The sequence below is a fragment of the Elgaria multicarinata genome, chromosome 3, assembly GCF_023053635.1.
Source record: "Elgaria multicarinata webbii isolate HBS135686 ecotype San Diego chromosome 3, rElgMul1.1.pri, whole genome shotgun sequence".
In the NCBI taxonomy this organism is placed as follows: Eukaryota; Metazoa; Chordata; class Lepidosauria; order Squamata; family Anguidae; genus Elgaria; species Elgaria multicarinata.
The window spans coordinates 6,546,545-6,566,122 of NC_086173.1; the positions used below are offsets into that span (position 1 = coordinate 6,546,545).

General features: G+C 46.6%; 1 protein-coding gene across 6 annotated transcripts in view; it reads left to right on the forward strand.

The window, feature by feature from the left end:
* Positions 1-19,578, forward strand: part of B4GALNT1 (beta-1,4-N-acetyl-galactosaminyltransferase 1) — an 81,013-nt gene that overhangs the window by 39,342 nt on the left and 22,093 nt on the right. For all 6 annotated transcript variants that reach the window (XM_063119201.1, XM_063119200.1, XM_063119198.1 and 3 more), the window contains 4 exons: positions 9,107-9,322; positions 17,020-17,193; positions 18,247-18,353; positions 18,530-18,567. In XM_063119201.1, coding sequence (XP_062975271.1) covers positions 9,108-9,322; positions 17,020-17,193; positions 18,247-18,353; positions 18,530-18,567 — 534 coding nt within the window. In that variant the 5' untranslated portion in view covers position 9,107. The remainder of the gene's footprint in view (positions 1-9,106; positions 9,323-17,019; positions 17,194-18,246; positions 18,354-18,529; positions 18,568-19,578) is intronic.

Below are 19,578 nucleotides of genomic sequence, written 5' to 3' on the forward strand. Positions count from 1 at the left end.
CCTCGGGAGCAAGCCCCCAGACCTGGACAGCCCTTGTTCCCAAGGAGACCAGCCTAGGCGTAGAGGGCAAGTGTCCCTCGCCATCCTGTTTCTTGCGCGCGCACACGTGGTGCCTTACGCGCATCTCTCCTCTTCCTCCTCCTTGTCGGATTGAATCCAGTGAGTTCCCCCCTCCCGAGGAGGCAGAGACGTGCAGCCAGCCAGCCAGCGTCTGCCTTGCGAGCCCCCCCTTCTCCTGCTGCATGAGAAAGGGGGCCAGGCTGGTGCACACAGACACACAGCGCTCCTCTGAGATCTGCTGCTCTAGGTGGCTGCTTCAGATCATTCTATCTTTCAACTTTCTGTAATTTCTTAGCCACGTCTGGCCAATTCTAAGTGACAAAATTGATTTTTTTTTTTTAAAAAAAGACCCTGTGCTACTGAATCATCTGGAGACAATCCAGAATATTGTCTCATTCTTTCTCTCAAACGCTGGAGAAATTTTGGGTTTTAGGTGTGGCATTTTTATTCTTCTTTTCACAAACCTGACAACTGATTTCTCTTTCTTGTCTTACCACGCTGGAGGTCTGCCTTTATTAAAGCAAGTTCTCCAGTGGGGAAGGGTTTTCTAGCTAGACCATAAGGCCTAAGTAATCTCTGTTCATAATTCTAATTATTAGCTAAATTCTAAAGCTGGTAAGCTCTGGCTGGAGCTTGATTTGGGGCAGCAAAATTTTAGCACAGGAAACAATTTACAGGGAGCATTTTTAATGCTAGAGTCTAGTAAACTTCTTACATGTTTTCTTTATAGTGTTTTTGCTGTTTCTGGACAGCCTGACTTTAACCTGGTGCTTCCCATTAATCTAGCTGTGATGTTCTCATGACCACAATCAAATCACATACAGGGCTTTTGTACATGGCAATTTCCAGGTTTTGGCACAGGCACACAGAATTTCCACACAAGGACTTGCTAATTAAAGGGTGTTTGTGCTTCTCTCGCTCCTCTAGCGGCTCTGTCCCTACTCAAGGGAAGGCACAAAAGATAGAGATTGATCAGCACAACTCATGATTGGAGGGAAACAGGAAAGGAGGTCCACTCATTCAGGGCAACTCATTCAGACATGTCACACTACACACAACACGGGTATGGACCATATAGGAGTCCTGTTATTTTACTTTTTCTTTGGCCATTCAACACAACACGACAATAGTTAATCATCATCATTCATTTCTTTTTATCCTTTCCCCTTGTACAAGATAAATATTCCTAGGATTTTAACATCCTCCCCAATGAACTATCAAGAGGTATGTTCAAGGACTCATCACTAGAAGGTCCTTTTCTATTCTTGGGCACTTTATTTCCCATTGTGGAACCCGGGGCTAAGCAATTATTACAAAACGTCTACCAGGGTTGTGGATTCTTCTTGGGGCTAAGTGAGAACTGCCAAATGTCTACCCAATACCTGGGGCTAAGCATGAACCACAAAACGTCTACCCAAGATGTGGATGTGTCATTCAATCAGTCAATTTCTCAATCACTTCATCTGTCTCCGCTGTCCTCCTCGCGGAGAAACAGAAACGCGGATCGAGACTACATTCGCTTCGTACCTCTTGGGCACGTCTCAAACACCAGTCAACACACCCCATTCCACAGTCCACCCCCCCGACCACCAAGGCAATACTTAATAGTCAATTTTCTTACCTTGGTTCGTGCACGAAGTTGCCTGGTCGGATCCAGTGCCTACTTGTTAATTCCCTGAGTGGTTTCACCAGTCCAAATGATCCAGGAATTTTTGCCAGTCACACCCTACTGACAGCCGGTGTCCCCAAGAGACTGCCAGAACTCGGCAGGACGCGTCTTCCCTGTGTCTGGCACCGGCTGCCAGCGGCCTATGATGGCTGGACGAGCCCCCAAATTGTTAGAAACACGATTTTGAAATGAAATTGCTTGGACAAAGTGGTGAAAGTTTAAACACTCTGTTTTATTGAGCAAACTTGCAAGTTTGGGTGTCTAGGCAGGTAGGCACACCCACCAGTTAGTGCATAGTCTTTTTATCCCTTAGCCCAGCCGAAGCAGTCCCTCCCCAGTCTCTCCATTGGTCAGAGACTAAAGGGGTTACAGCCTATCCCGGTACGCCTTGTAACTCCTCCCTTGTTTACTTGCTTTTTCATTTCATTTGATATTCCACCCACTATTATTTACTTATGTCCAAATTTAGATTTTATTCTTTCTGGGCACACCTTTCTTTATTCCTCTTCATCACGTCCCCCCCCATAAGGTCATGAGTTCAAACAACAGATTTGTTTCTCTTCCCCTATCATAACCTCAAAAACATAAATTCTGACAGTTCACATAGTTATTTAACCTCAAAGTCATAAATTCTGAGGGGGCTCCAGTAAGTCTAACACACAATTCCGTTACTCATGTTATCTCTGTTATAATAATATGACCTTCCCTCTGCTAGGTCTTCTCCCCTTGCCCTTTGCCATCTTCACCATCCCAGCTGAAAATACCAACATTCCTTTTAGCTGACCCATCTCAGAAACTCTCACAAAATGTTTTAATAATGCATTATCTACTATATTTCCCTTATAACATCTATATAATCCATTGGTTATATCTCATCACAATACACTCATAACCCTGAAAAAGCAACATATTTTTCTATATATAACACTGGGATGTCCTCTCCTGGGAAGATTGGCAACAGTCTTGAATGTTTTCCACTTTTGAATCATCTTTCTCACTGTAGAATGATGGACTTTAAATTGTTTGGCAATGGCCTTATAACCCTTCCCAGATTGATGGGCAGCAGCAATTGCTTCTCTAAGATCATTGCTGATGTCTTTCCTCCTTGGCATTGTGTTAACACACACCTGAATGCTCCAGACCATCAAACTGAAAAAACTTTGGCTTTTATAGAAGTGGTCATACTTGTGAAGGACATGGGGCTTTGCTGATTTATGGGCTGTACTGGCTCTTTAAGCGTACTGGCTTTTTAATTGTATTATTCTTTCTGCTTTGTATCTGTTCTGGTATGTGTTGTGTAGCCATGATGGCATGTTAAGTGGAGGTGGGAGTTTGGAACTCTAGGCGCCAAGACTCCAAGAGACTCCAAGGTCAGATTGGGCCTCACACCTGCAGGTTATCTCCATGGTTGTTAGGATAATTGGGTTTAGTTGTGAGAGAGAGGGCGAAGCCCTCCCTAAGAAGGGAGGGTCATTAAGAGCCAGGCCGAGCTAGGGGTTGGTTCAGTGAGGTCATGGGGCCCTATAGTCAAAAGGGGATAAAAAGGGTATCCTGTTTGGGAGGAGAATCTTCTGCTCTGGTTTTGGAGGAAGAACATCAAAAGCAGCCTAGGATGGCTGCTTGGAGTAAGCTAGGGTCTTTTTGTTTATTTTAAATGTCTGGTTTTCCTGAGACAAAGCTAGCCACTTTTATGGCTAGGGGTGGGTTGTGTCTTTGCAGGTTTTAAATGGAGCGCTGGCTACTAGTATCTTATTCCTTTGTAATCTCTCCTTTAACCCCCCTCCTTCCTCCCCGCCCTTTTATTCCTATCTGCTGCTACCTCTGGCCAAAACCTTACGTGTTAGTTTTAGCTGAATGGTATTAAACTTGTTTTGGCCCTTACTCTGAGTGTGTGCGTGTTTTATTCCAGGAATCTCTGGCTCATCCCGATTGGGAAAGGGTTAGGGCGAGGGGTGGCCGGGGACAACAGGACGTTTGGTCCGGGGCCTACCTTGCAGGAAGGTTGGATTGACTCCAGCTTTCGTCTACAATACTTGCTGATGATCAATTAATCACGGGCATTTGATTAGCAGCACCTGTCCGCTACTTAGCATCTTTTCCTATGGAAGCAGTAAGGGTGTACTTACTTTTTCACACATGGCTTCTCCATTTTGGCTTTATTTCTGTTAAATAAGTCATGACACGGTGTAATATGTCATGTGTTGTTGTTCATCTGAGGTTGTATTTACCTATTTTTTAGACCTGCTAAGGAACAGATGATTGTTATTATGTCCTGATATGTAAAATCATACAATTCCAAGAGGGTGTACTTTCTTTTTCACACGACTGTACTTTCAAAATATTTTTTCAGATTTGCGAACTGTTCAAAGCAATTGACATCGTTGATGACCACTCCTCTCTCTGTCAAGTACTGCACGGTAGTCTCCACATCAGCCCATTTTGGTGCCTCAGTCAGGGCAATCCATCTGAATATAGATAACTCTTTTAGGGGTCTCGTCCACTTCTGGAGATATTTAATGCACCTCTTGTACTGCTGTTTTATTTGGGCACAGAATGAGTCACACTGTGCATCAAGTCCCTCCTTGCGACTTTTCCCCAGGAGTTCCTTAACTTTAAGAGACAAAAAATTGTTGGTCTCCCGTTCATGGAGGACGACGTACATGACAGGGTCCAAACATTTCAACACTTCCATCACGGAGTTGTTCTCACGCTCCAGCTCCTCGATGTATTTTTGGAACATGCTCAAGAGTGTGTGCATGTGCCAGAGGTAGATCTCGCTGAAGCTGTCTTCAAAGAACTTCTGGAGCATAGGAGGTGGATTGTCTTGAGAAAGAAAGAAGGACTTCAAGGCTGGAAACATCTGTAGTAGCCTTGTGATTCCAGGGAATAAGGATAGCCACCATGTCCTGCTGTGGGAAAGCATCTGTCTATATTCAATGTCCACAAACTTGCAATATTCCTTCAGACTCTCTGTTCTCATTGTGTAAATGCTCAAGTATTGGTATATTTTAAAAATAATAGTCTCCACATCCACATCTAGTTTCTGTGTCCTGTGATGTACACAATTGTTCAAAATGTGTGCTGGGCAACCCACATCAATCAAAGTAGTCTTCTGCAGCAGCCTTTTCAAGTTTGCAAAGTCGTTACTCCCACGTTCAGCCCACCGTAGTCCACCAAACATGGTATTCCTGCCCGCCTTGGTCCGCCACCAGGCCCCTGCCGCGCTGCTTGTTCCACTGCTGCATCTTCTGCCGCCGCCACCTTGCGGCCCTTGCCGCTTGTTCCACTGCCGTATCTTGGCAGCGGCGGCACAAGCGGTGGCACAAGACACAGCGGAGGAATAAGCGGCAGTGCTTGTTCCGCCACCACATCTTGTTCCGCCGCCTCCGCCTTGCCGCTTGTTCCACTGCCGCCGCCTTGCTGCTTCTTCTGGAACAAGCGGCAAGATGGCGTCAAGGCCTGCGCCTTGGTCCACCTCATGGCACGCCACCTCTTCTTGCTCCGCCGGCCCAGCGCAGCTTCCACGTGCGAGAATTGCGTGCGTTCTCGGCTGCTGGCTGGGTCTTGTGAGAGTTCCCAGACCCAGCCAGCAGCCGACAACTTGCGTGATTCTCACGAGAGTTCCAGCTGTAATCAAGATGGCCACTGCTGCACCCGAAAAAAATGGCTTCAAGAAGAAAGTAAGGCTGGCTGAGTAATCTGCAACCCCCCCCCCCCGGTATTTTGGTGTCCCACTCCGGTTCCTCTGGTTCCTGCATGCCCCCGGAGGTTTCCGGAATTTTCTAGTGCCAATGGTCACCCTAGACATACTATATTATTTAAGGAGATTTTTTTTATAATTAGGTAAGTCCAGTGAGCTCCCTGGAAATTATTTCTAAGTAAACATGCATAAGTTTAGGTAGCTAAATGTGTTTAATAGTAGCTGGATCGTGCCATTATGTGTTCAGACATATTTAAAAGGCTACCCACCCACCCCTTCACACATTGTAATTCCTAAATGGGCAACCTTTTGTCCCACAAGGCCTGAGGGGGTAGGAGGAAATGAATCTGGGGAAGGCTGAACTTGACACAAAAGGAGAGCGGCTTTGGACTGTAAGCTTACTGATGTTACCTGGTTGGGCATTGAACCCTCTGGGAAAGGTAGTGGTCCTATAGTTTACTCCCCTGAGAAATCAGGAAAACGAGATGGTTGTTATGGAGGGCTTGGACACGCCAGTCAGGAAGCTAGAAGAGAAGAGGACTTCATTGCAAGCGTGGGCCAACTTTAGGCTTCTGGAAACTACTTGGTTGGCATTTTTTTTCTAGAACCCTGAAATTCACGAACTAGAGCCTGGTGCAGAAGACATACAATTAGAGTTAAAGAATTTCTGAGCCCAGGAATTTGTGTGGCATACCAGAACTAAACTGAATTAACAGTCCTTCCACTTTTGGTTAACCCAACCCTTTTTTGGCAGTTATAATTTGTGGGGAGAGGATAGGGAATCATTTTGTTGCTGCAATTGTTGGACAATTGGCAGTCAGAAAACCTTGCAGATCTACTACTGATCCATAAGAAAAATCTAAGAACATAGGAAGAGCCCTGCTGGATCAGAAGAAGGTTTAATTCAGCATTTTGTTTACACAGTGGCCAACAAACTGCCCATGGAAAAACCCCAAGCAGGAGGACATGAGTGTAACAGCACCCGTCCAGATAGATCCAGATCTACCTTCCACCCATCCCTGCTTCATTGTCTCTCTTAAAAAGGACAAAACAGCAACAGGACATTCCTGGCTCCATTTAGCTACAACTAGCCCCAGTGCCAGTCTGTGCCTAAACTATATGATGATATTATTCACACAGACGTGACAGAGTTGTTGGGTGTGGACTGGGGTTGTGTATGGAACAACAGAGAAAGCAGAACTGGAAAGACTAGCCTGAACCAATATTTCAAGGTGAAATTGGAGGTTTTCTGATGGTCTGAGAACTGTAGTGGGAAACCAAAAGTAGTTTTAAGACTTGTGAAATTTCTTGTAGGGGTGGGGTAGTGGTCCATACCTCCCTAGCAGGGGTGAAAGAAAACAAGAACCCACACTGAATGGAACAGAGAGGAAATGGTTCAAAAGGATAAGACGCATCACCAGGGAAAAGGGTCTCAGACAGCAGCAGAAAAGGATCTTGTGTGATAGGGTGGCAGGTCAGGAAAAGATACCTCTCCACTTGAGATCCAGTGTCTGTAGAGTAGGTATATTAGGCTAGACAGACCAATCAATTGTCCTACTTGGTATAAGGCAGGTTCGTGTGAGATTTGAATGTTTCTTAAACGTCTTAGCTGCCTTTCTCATAATGTTTTGACATGGTTTTGCACCTTTACCGTGGATTCCCCAGGATGTGCCTCCAAAGGTGATTGGCATTGTCAATATTTGAAACATTTCTTGGTCGCCTTTCAGGACAGAAGCCGTCACGAGGTGGCTTACAACAATAAAATACATAAAAACTGTTTAAAACATTAAAAAGCAGTAAAAACATACCCAGTAAAATAGCAGTTAAAACCATTATCAAGAACAACAATGGCAATAGCAGCAAAACAGTACTCCTCATGAGGCCACAGTAGAATAAAATGTTTTTCAGGCCTTCTTAAAAGCCTGCAAGGATGGTATTAACATTTAAAGCTCTAAACGGCTTGGGGCCAGGTTATCTGAAGGAACGCCTCCTCCCGTATGTACCTGCCCGGACCCTAAGGTCATCCTCAGGGGTCCTTCTCCGTGAGCCCCTGCCAAAGGAAATGAGGCAGGTGGCTACCAGGAGGAGGGCCTTCTCTGCTGTGGCACCCCAGCTGTGGAATAAGCTCCCTAAGGAGGTGCGCTTGGCACCTACATTATATGCTTTTCTCCCAGCATTTTAACAGTCTATAAATAAATTTTAACTTGGTGATTTAAATTTGTAATTTTGCATTGCTGCTGTTTTTATCTGGTTGAGCTTTTATATTGTATTTTATATTATGGTTTTATACTGTTGTTTTATACCTTGAATGTTTTTAATTTTTGTGAACCGCCCAGAGAGCTCCGGCTATTGGGCGGTATAGAAATGTAATTAATAATAAATAAATAAATAAATAAATAAATAAATGGTGCATGGTGGACCTCCAATGGGAGTGTGGGGCCACTGATGAGAAGCCCCTATCCCATGTGGACACCCACCTAATTTCTCTCACAGGTGGGCAAATGAGACTGATGGAGAGAGTGATGAAGAGCAATAGATGGAGAACTAGAGTGGTGGAGAAGTGCTTCACCTTTTCTGTCTATTTGCTTTTTATCAGATCCTTCTTCCCGGGAGCTCAAGGCAGCTAACGTGGTCCCCTTCCATTTAGGCTATTTATTATTAAAGTTTTTTTCTGCCTTCTCCATTTATTAGTCCAAATAACTTCCCAAATGGCTTACAAATATCAGTCGTAGGATGGTCCCTGCCCTCAGGCTTACATCCTAAAAGCATAGCCACCAGAAAAAATGGAGGAAGATGGGGACAAAAAGCAAGCTCAGGCATCAGTTCTTAAAGTTACACTTCTTATCATGACCAGCTGGGTTGGAAACAGTTTAGGTAACCTGATCAGATTGCTTGCTGGTTAAGTGACAGGTGGGGAGAGCCAAAGGGATTTGGTGTCTCAGGAGAGGTGCTGGAATAGATCCCTCTGCTCTGAAGCTTGGTGGAATAATTAGGCTAAGAGATAATGACTGACCTAAGTCACCCTCTCCAGATACTAAATGTGCCTTAGACTGCAAAACTATACACACTTACTGGGGAATAAGTTTCACTGAGCTAAATAGAATTTACCTCTGAATAGACATGCATAGGATGTATTTGCACTGTTAATGTATTTGAACTGTTAATGTATTATTATTATTATTATTATTATTATTATTATTATTATTATTATTAATTTGTATCCCACGTTTTGCCCAATACTGGGCCTCACAAAATAATTGCATTTGCACTGTTCCTCTTCAGTGCAGCTTGCAAAGTTAATGTATTTCAGTTGCACCTCTTCCATAAAAAGCACCAACCAGACCCATTGTGGAGAACAATCTATCCAATATTCTTAGAAGTAAAAGGATGCATTGACTAATGCATCCTGCAGTCCAGCTAGGTGACAGTGGGGGAGAGCCAAAGGTATTTGGTGTCTCAGTGGGGAAGAGCCAAAGGCAACTGGTGTCTTAGGAGAGGTGACAGAGTAGTCCTGCTCCTTTGTGCTCTGCAGCCTGATGGAATAATTAGACTAAGGGTTAACGATTCATCCGTCAGATTGTGGCTAAGTACTCTTTCCTTGCTATCCCATACAGGACATTTCTCTTTTTTTAAATGCTCCTTCTTCCCCCCCCCCTTTCCTCTTCTATACCCTGCAGGATGCGTCCAGTCCAAAAGTCCTTGTGTGTGCTGATGGTGCTGACGGCATCCCTGGCTTTTCTCTACCTTCACGTGTGGTCACCAAAGCCCTCCAATACAGTGGACCTGCGATATCGGTCTGACCGAATGCCCGAGCAACTGCTGAATGACCACCTCTTGGTGTCTGACAAGAAATATGCGCACGTTGCTTTCCAGATCAAGGAAGAGATCCTGGAGTAAGGGCACCCCCCATAGCAACTGCTCCCCAAGCCCCTATTTTCTAGTACCTATCCCTGATAAAATACTGCCCATTTTGAGAAAGTGGTGCATTATATGTGCTTTAAAAATAATAATTAGTGGGCTCTGGAACAGGGAGAGGCAGATTTCTGGCTTGCAGGATCTACTTTGTTTTTTACCAGAACCCCAACATCTGTTCACCCATAGGAGCTGGTGCAAAAGAAAGACACTTAGTAAAATTAAAGAATGCAGAACCTGGATATTTGTTTCGAGGCCCAAAACTGAGCGGAGCTCACAATGTTTGTGAACTGTCCAGAGAGCTTTGGCTGTGGGGCAGTATAGAACATAATGAATGAATGAATCATTCCACACAAAATTCCACTCCTGTTTACCCCAGGCTTTCTACATTTCAGCAATATAATTTGGAGCAGGGGAGTGTTGCTGCCGCTATTTTGTGTCCATTTTATTGCTGCCCTTGAGAGTCAGAAATGCTTGCTGGTGTACTACGAATTAGAAACATAGAATAGTAGAGTTAGAAGGCCATCGAGTCCCACTCCCTGCTCATTGCAGGAATCCACTTTAAAGCATCCTTGATAGATGGCTGTCCAGCTGCCTCTTGAATGCCTCTAGCATGGGAGAGCCCACGACCTCCCTAGGTCATTGGATCCATTGTCATACTGCTCTAACAGTCAGGAAGTTTTTCCTGATGTCCAGCCGGAATCTGGTTTCCTGTAACCTCAGCCCGTTATTCCGTGTCCTGCACTCTGGGAGGATCGAGAAGAGATCCTGGCCCTCCTCTGTGTGACAACCTTTCAAGTATTTGAAGAGTGCTCTCATGTCTCCCCTCAGCCTTTCTTCTCCAGGCTAAATTACGCAGAGATCTGTCGTTAGATTTAGCTGTACCCTCTGCCAACCTCCGCAATAGACTTCTAGGGGTTCTTCTTCGTGGTCTCTGTGCATCACACACTATGGGCTTCTGCGCCTGCGCAAGACCAGTGTCGGGAACTTCAATAGCTGAGTATGATTTTTGGCAGGATCCCCGCCCACCATCCTACTGCGCATGTCCAGGGGGGTCCCGCCATGTTCCTCAGTTCTCTTTCGACCGCGCTGTTACCAGCACGTCGGGAGCTTCGCTCGTCCTTAAAGAGAATATTTAGCTGAGACTTCGTCTATTCTTATCTTTATCCTCCTCCTCCTCCTCCTCCTCCTCCTCCTCCTCCTCCTTTCATTCTTCTCCTAAAAAACACACAAAACACTTAGTGTTTGTTACTCCTTTACTTTCGTTTTCCTTTCTAATGTCTAACAACGGCCCTTTTAAAAGATGTCTTTCCTGCAATGGAAATGTTCCTCTTTCTGATGGACACTCCTTGTGCTTCTTATGCTTGGGCGAGTCGCACGTCGTTGAATCCTGCCATGCTGCATGAAACTATCCAAACAGTCTCACCGCAATAGAGCTGACCGACTGAAAGCTCTTCTTTGGAAAAAGGCCCTTGAATCGGTTCACGAACGTATTCCGCAGGTCTCGACATCGACTGCCCTCCCTCGATCTCCTATCATGGAGCAACGGGCACCTTCGGGCAATAAATCCCACACCCTTGTAGCAGCAAAAAAGCTCTCAAAAAGGGCAAGGGATCATAAGGCGGACAACGGAAAGCAAAAGAAAAAACCTCGCCGAGACAAGGAGCCGCGCCCTCCATCTCGCCCTCCAACTCCGCAGCCACAACCGATACTGTCGGTACCGTCGCCACCACCACCACCGACAACGCCACCACTTCCCTCGGTACCGTTGCCTACGGCATCGATATCAGAAGGTGAACTCCGGGATTCTCCGTTATCATCTAGAGCCATTCCATTGGCACAACCAATTCCTCCCCAACAACCTTATGAACAACAAATTTCTACTCAAGGGGCTACCCGCCCTCCTTCTTATAGATCACGATCTCCACTCCGTGACTGGGACTCCGACTCTAACTGGTCCATGCTAAGACCCCACGACTCGCATCGACGTCGAGATCGAGACCCTGACCGTCGTCGAGACCGAGAGTTCACCACGGCATACCACCGTTCTCCGTACCGCGAACGCACAGCTCCGCGCGCTCCGTGCTCTCCAACACCTCCACCAGTACCTCCTAGGTTCACATCACTGCAGCGTTCCCTACAAATACAACAATGACGCCATGATCAACGGAGATCACCTTCTCCTTCCGACAATGACTATCGATCGGATTCATCTTCAGTTGTATCGGTACCGAGATCGGTACCATCACCAACTGACGCTGTCGACACAACCGAGCACACATCTCCTTCCGATGACACTGACCACTTAACTAAACAAATCCTTCGCATGGCCCAGTCCCTTGGCATCGATGCTCAACAGCCCTCCTAGGAAATCTCTGATCTTATTTTTGATTCCGCCTATCCAGATAGTACACCTCCGGTGTCGATACCATTCTTTCCGAGACTCCTGCATATTGCTCGCCAGTCCTGGAAGGTACCAACCGCCCTCGGACCCACATCTAGGCGACTCAAGAGTCTCTATAGGGTACAAGAGAAGGACGCCTCCTTCCTCTTTAGCCACCCTAAACCCAACTCCGTAATCGTAGAATCCTCCCAGGGCCGCTCTACCAAAACCCACACTACGCCCTCCGACAAGGAATCTCGCCACCTTGACATAATAGGCAGACGTCTATATTCCTCTGCTGCTCTCACCATTAAGGTAGCCAATTATACCGCCCTTATGGCGTGCTACCAAATTTTTCTCTGGGACAAGATGGCTTCTCTTACATCTCACCTTCACGATGACCAAAGGGAGCTTGCCCAACTTTTCCACATCGAGGCAGCTAAGATTTCCCGACTCCAGCTCAATGCTTCTCGTCATTTGACCGACTGCGCTTCCAAGTCTATGATTGGTTCTGTTGCCCTTCGTCTCCATGCTTGGCTTCATGCCGCTGGCTTGACCCCCGAAACTCGCTCAAGGATCGAAGACCTTCCATTCGATGGTGACGGTCTATTTAATTCCACCACCGACGAGGCGATGGATACCATTCAGAAGGCACGCCTCACGGCACGGAAAATGGGAATTTCTCAATCCTCTTTCCTTCCATCCTATAAAAGAAAATGGCATTGCCCACAAGGCTCCTTTTCATCAAAGTATCAACACCAACAGCAACAGCAACATCACGACAGATTCAATCATTACCAACAACAATTCAATCAACCCAAGCCGCAAATATCTTCTCCACGTTTTCATCAACCTCGTTCCAAACCAGAGGCATTTCCTAAATGTCGTCTTTGACAACTACTCTCTTCCACTAATACCAACCTTCGGCTCCATACTAAAACCCTTCTATCATGCCTGGTCCAACATCACAAATGACACCTGGGTTCTCACCATTATCCTAACAGGTTACCGCCTCGAGCTTCAAGACACTCCACCTCTCGGTACCGTAAAAATCACTTCTCCGTCACAACTTCTCATAGACAAATCACGCCTCCTCCTCAGCAAGGGAGCCATTCGAAGAGTCTCCACCAACACCACCCAAGGATTCTTCTCCCGATACTTTATGGTACCGAAAGCCGACGGTGGACTACGTCCTATATTAGACCTCAGAAACCTCAACACATACATTCAACTAAGAAAATTCAGAATGACCACCTTGGCTTACATCCTTCCCCTCCTCCGAAAAAACCACTGGTTCACCTCCGTCGACTTAAAGGACGCATATTTTCACATTGTGATCCACCCGTCCCATCACAAACTCCTCCGTTTCGCCATCGGGACCGACGTTTTTCAATTTACAGTTCTTCCCTTCAGACTCTCCTCTGCCCCAAGGGTATTCACAAAGTGCATGGCACCAGTGTGCGCACATCTTCGCACCCGAGGGGTCACAATCTTTCCCTATCTGGATGATTGGCTTCTGACAGCCCCATCTTCCTCAACAGTCCTCCGGGACACCACATACACCCTCGACCTCCTTGCCTCTCTAGGTCTTTGTGTCAACAACGAAAAGTCAAACCTTCTTCCCTCACAACGCATCTCGTTCATCGGAGTCGACATAGATTCAAGAACCGCCACAGTGTATCTACCTCAAAAACGATTACTCACCCTCATCGCTCACACACATACAATCCGTCGTCGCTCCTCTCCGACAGTCTGGACCATCCAACGCTTGCTCGGCCTCATGGCTTCCACCGTGTATGTTGCACAGTGGGCACATCTGCGAATGCGTCTTCTACAAGCATACCTCATACGCGCTTACAACGGCACAACCAATCCGCGTCGAACTCACCTCATCATCCCACCAGAGGTTCATTCCTCCCTGCGGTGGTGGACTCGACCACACAACCTTCTCCAAGGAATGCCCTTTCGGCAACCTCAACCATCCATCACAATCACAACCGATGCGTCCAACCTCAGTTGGGGCGCCCACACCGATCATTTCAACACCCAAGGTCGATGGTCCACCAGCGAGCGCACGCTACATATCAACGCCCTCGAACTCCTGGCGGTATACAAAGCGATCGTCGTTTTCGAACCCAACATCCAACACAAGCATGTCTTAATCCTGTCCGACAACACCTCAGTCGTGTGGTACCTCAACAAACAAGGAGGGACACGCTCCCCTACACTCCTCAACATAACCCTCGACATCTTCAACTGGGTAATCCCCGGGAACATTTCTCTGATCGCCATCCACATTGCGGGGAAGTCCAATCAAGTTGCAGACACCCTCAGTCGCACCTTCTCCCCGACCCACGAGTGGGAACTCTCCCGGACCATCCTTCTCAAACTTTTTCTTCGATGGAGAACTCCATCTATAGACCTCTTCGCCTCTCAGACCAACACTGCTTGCTGACTCTTCTGCTCCCGAGCTGGGCACAGAAAATCCTCTCTCGGAGATGCCTTTCAGATTCAGTGGGCACACACCTTTGGTTACATATTCCCCCCCTTCCCTCTCCTCAACACAGTCATTGCCAGGCTACGGACAGAACCAATGACTGCAATCCTCATAGCCCCGTGGTGGCCCCGCCAGTCTTGGTTCGCTCCCCTCCTCTCCATGTCGAACCAGACCTACATCCGCCTGCCCACGATACCGAACCTCATCACGATGGACAACGGACACATACACCACCCAGATCTCCGAACACTTCGACTAACTGCATGGAAGATCAACAATCATCGTTAGACATCCCCCCCCCCAATTCAACATATATTACGTTCAGCGAGAAAACCATTGACCCAGAAAGCCTATCGAGCCAAATGCCGCCGATTCAGATCCTTTGCAAGGCAACACAAATTTGACCCTCGAAACTGTTCCATCAAGGATGTTCTCCTTTTTCTTAAACACCTTGTGGACTCTGGTCTCAAGAACTCTTAGCTCCAGGTCCACTTAGCAGCCCTGTCCGCTGTTCATCCTCCAATCCAAGGACATTCTGTCTTCACTCATCCTCTTATCAAGCAATTCCTAAAAGGTGCCAAAAATTTGTTTCCTCCAACAAGACACATCACTCCACAATGGAGCCTATCGGTTGTCCTAAAAGCTTTAACGGCCAAACCCTTTGAGCCCTTAGCATCCATCAGCATACGCCTCCTCTCGATGAAAGTAGCCTTCCTCGTGGCTATCACATCCGCCCGTCGGGCATCTGAACTCACAGCCCTTCGTGTCGACCCCCATATCTGTCTTTTCACCCTGACAAGGTCACACTTCGACCAGATCTACAATTCCTTCCTAAGGTTGTAACATCCTTCCACCTCAACCAGGATATTATTCTTCCCACTTTCTTTAAACAGCCCTCTTCTCCATTGGAAACAACTTTGCATTGTCTCGATGTTCGCCGAGCCCTGGCGTTCTACAAAGCTCGAACCGAAGCGTTCAGAACTACTCCTCGCCTATTTGTTTCATATGGTAAGCCGAACCAAGGCTCACCTGTATCATCGCAAAGGCTTGCAGTATGGATCACCCAGACAATCCGTCTTGCCTATCAACTACAAAACCTACCTATACCTAATCCTCTGACGGCACACTCTACCAGAGGCATTGCCACCTCTATGGCCTTTTCCAGAGGAATTCCTATTCAAGAACTGTGTAGAGCAGCCACCTGGGCTAGGCCCTCTACTTTCATCAGACACTACCGACTAGATGTCAGAGCCAGAGCTGATTCCAGTTTCGGTAGAGCTGTCTTATCCTCACTCCTGTGACATCAACGCGACCAACGAGACTACCCTCCTCCGGTAAGTCAGCTTGCTACTCTCCCATAGTGTGTGATGCACAGAGACCACGAAGAAGAAATGCAGGTTGCTTGCCTGTAACCGTAGTTCTTCTAGTGGTCATCTGTGCATTCACACAACCCACCCACCATCCCCACTTGTCTCGTTGAGGCTTGAGGTATATTGCACTATACAATGTGACAACTTATCACACGTGTACATTGCTTCATCCATGGTTTGAAGATATGTATAGACATGCACGTCTGTCTCTCCACATACCATGTATACACACACACACACACACACACATATATATATATATATATATATATATACATTATAATGCTAGGTATATGTGTAATATATATATATATATATATATATATATATATATACTATCCTTGGTTCTATTGACTGCGGTCTCAAGGAACTGAGGAACATGGCGGGACCCCCTGGACATGCGCAGTAGGATGGTGGGCGGGGATCCCGCCAAAAATCATACTCAGCTATTGAAGTTCCCGACACTGGTCTTGCGCAGGCGCAGAAGCCCATACTGTGTGAATGCACAGATGACCACTAGAAGAACTACGGTTACAGGTAAGCAACCTGCATTTTCTGCAGCCCACATCACCCTTGGTATTGAGAAGCTACATATCTGAATGTAAGGATGGATGCATCTTTACACATTAATGCACATGCATACAAACAAGACAGGAGACTGTGTGTGCTCTGGTCGGGCACCTACTCGATTAAAATAATGCAAGCAATCCATCTCCACGGTAAATCAGGAGTAGACAACCTGGTACCCTCCAGATGTTTTGGACTCCAACTCCCATCAGGTCCAGCCAGCAATGGCCAATGTTAGTGATAATGGGAGTTGTAGACTGAAATATCTGAAGGACACTAGATTGCCTACCACTGATGTAAATTAACCCAAATTCACACCAATGGCTAGTACACTATTTCCCTTCAATTCCCCTCTATAATTGCATCTCCAGATGCTAAATATGTCTTAGGCTGCAATCGTATGCACACTTACTTGGGAGTAAGTCCCACTGAATGCAATGGGACTTACTTCTGAGTAGACAAGCATAGAATTGCGCTATTAATGCGTTTCAGTTGCACCTCTTCTGTAACAAGCAACAACCAGATATATTGTGAAAAATATTCTACCGTATTTCTTCAATTCTAAGACGCACTTTTTTCCCCATATAAACATCTCTAAAAATGGGGTGCGTCTTAGAATCGCGGGTGTGTCTTGGTTTTTTTTTCTGTTGGTGGTACTGAAATTAGTGTGTGTCTTACAATCGATGGCATCTTACCATTGAAGAAATAAGGTATTAAAGATTCTTAGAAGTAAACCATCATTATTTGCTAATCCATCCTGCAGTTTAGGGTGAGCTGTTATATATTCAATGAATTTGCAATACAGCAGGTGGAGAAGTTTCTTCAGCAATGTTTACTGACTTTGCCCCCATCCCTTCACAGACTCCTTCCTAAGAATTCCTGCAAATGTGTGGTGGAACCTAGTATGAACCTCCCCTTCCAGAAGCAGCTCTTCGGCAGTGTCTATTCTCGGGAATTTGCAAGCGCCTTCAAGCCTTCCGAACTGCCAGATATCAACATCAAGCGAGAACAGGAGTACCGCAGTTATCGGCAGAGGTTAGCTCCACCTGTGGCTATGTGTATTTGTTTGTTTGTTCACATGCATTGCACAAGCACAGAAGTTAGAAAGATGACTTAGAGCTTCTCCACACCAGTCTTTTTATCCTGTAACTTTACAGGGGCTTCTGCTTCCAGATTCTTTGCGGGATTAAGATCGACTTTTTACACGCTTTATCTGCAATTTCTATAAGTTTCATTATACAGCCACTAGATGGTGCTGTGGTTATAGTGCAACTCATGTTTACACGTTGAGATTCAAAACGATTCAAATAACTCATTATCCCTATTACATCAAAGCCGCAGAAATGGTCATAAAACAAGGTGTAGATCTGGCCAGGAAACAACCCCCTCCCCAAACTCACAAAATGTGGCTCTTTTATCCACCATAATGGTAATAAGTAATGTGAAATGAAGACACTAAGGATGCAATTTTATGCATGTCAGACAGAAGAAAAGTCCTACAACTCCCAGAATTTCCCAGCTAGCCACGCTTTCTGGGGCATGCTGGAAGTTTAAGAACTTTTTCTGCCTAGGCTGCAATCCCTATCCACACTTACCTGGGAGTAAGCGCCATTGCACTCAATGGGATTTAATTCTGATTAGATATGTATAGGATTGCGCCATAAAGCTGCCATCCTGTACACACTTAGTGAGGGTAAGCTGCTCCACTGAGCTCAATGGGACTGACCTCTGACTAAACATACACCTATGCTGTAAAGCTTTAATCCTAAGCGTATTTCATGGGGAGTAATTCCCACTGAGCGTAACAGGGCTTACTTTTGAGTAAACATCACATTTAGGGACTTACTTCTAACTGAACATGCATTGGATTTGGATTTTAGCCACCTGCTTACTGAGAGTCAAAGCAAAGTGGCAAGTGAAGGCACCAAGGAGCTGAAGAGTGGGTTTGCTCCAATACCTTCAATTGCCATGGCAAGGCAACGGTTGGCAGGCACAACTTTGAGTGTGGGAGCCTTTGTGCTTGTCATGTGTCCCTGCTGTTTAGCTTTTAGAAGCCGCCTTGATCCTTCTTGCTTTACCCCCTCCCAGGTCCCAGTCCCCAGCTGACCAGCTCTTCATAGTCCGAGCCAACTCGCCGCTGGAATATCCGGCCCAGGGGGTGGAAGTTCGGCCCTTGCAGACTATTCTCATCCCAGGTGAGTCTTTCTCCCTCACCTCCCGCCAGAGTTTCCGAGGAAGCAGTGAGGGGGACGGGCAGGGCTGTGGAATAGGGTGCCGTGGTGGGAGGTGGTCTGCTTGATATGGAGATTTCTCCCAGAGGCCTAGGGATGGTGAAAACTCACTAACCTCCTTGTACCTTTTTATTCCTCAGGCCTGAGCTTACAGGCAGCTGAAAGGACACTGTACCGGGTAAGCAGTCTAAGGCACAGAGATTTGAGGGCTGGATAAAAATGCTGTTTTTCTTCTTCGTGGTCTCTGTGCATCACACTTAATGGAGCTCTGCGCCTGCGCGGAGCCTCAGTCGGACTTCTAATAGCTGAGAACTTTTTGGGCGGGAACTCCTCCCTCAGTTCCTCTTCGACCGCTGTCGCCTTCACCTCATCAGGACTAGAGTGATCATACTCACCTTGCTGAGATCCTCTCTTCTTCTTTTACCTTTTTTCCTTCCTCATCTTCCTCTTATTCCTAAAAGGCAAAGAACAAAAAACAAACTAAGGAAGTTTAGCATCGCTCGTAGTGTCCTCTCGGGTGCATGGCCTCGAAGGCCCCGTTTACTAAATGCAGCCAGTGTGGCAGTAAATTTCCACCCTCCGACGGACACACGCGCTCTGCCTTTTGTGCCTCGGAGAAACCCATGTTGTCGAATCCTGCAAGCATTGTATGTCCTTTTCTAGGCAAGCTAGAAAGAACAGGGCAGATAGATTAAAAGCTCTCCTTTGGCAAAAAGCGCTCCACGCAGTTGATTGCAACCGACAAGCCAACATGGCGTCCATGGACGAGCCCACCGCGTCCACCTCAAAAACCCCACCCTTCAGCCTTCCAACCTTTGGGGGCTCCACGATGCAAGGAAGCAGCAAAGAAGCTGACAAAAAAGGCAAAAAGGCCTAAAACGTCAGCTGAACTGTGGCCCAAAAAGAAGAAGGTCAAGACTAGGAATCATAGCCCGCCAAAAACAACGCCACCACCTCCCCCTCTACTCGACTCTCTAATTCGAGTATTGGTGCGGTCTCCCTTGCCTCCACTGGTCATCGAACCTATTTCAACGGCCTCAGAAGGGGGAATTGTGGAAATTCCTCCCCACGCCCGACTCTCCCCTCTGACCGCTTGGGCCCGAGAAGCTTCCCCGGACCATCCAGTACCGCCTAACCAGGCTGCGTACACCGCGCCACCTTGCATCTGACAAACCAGTCCACCAAGCCG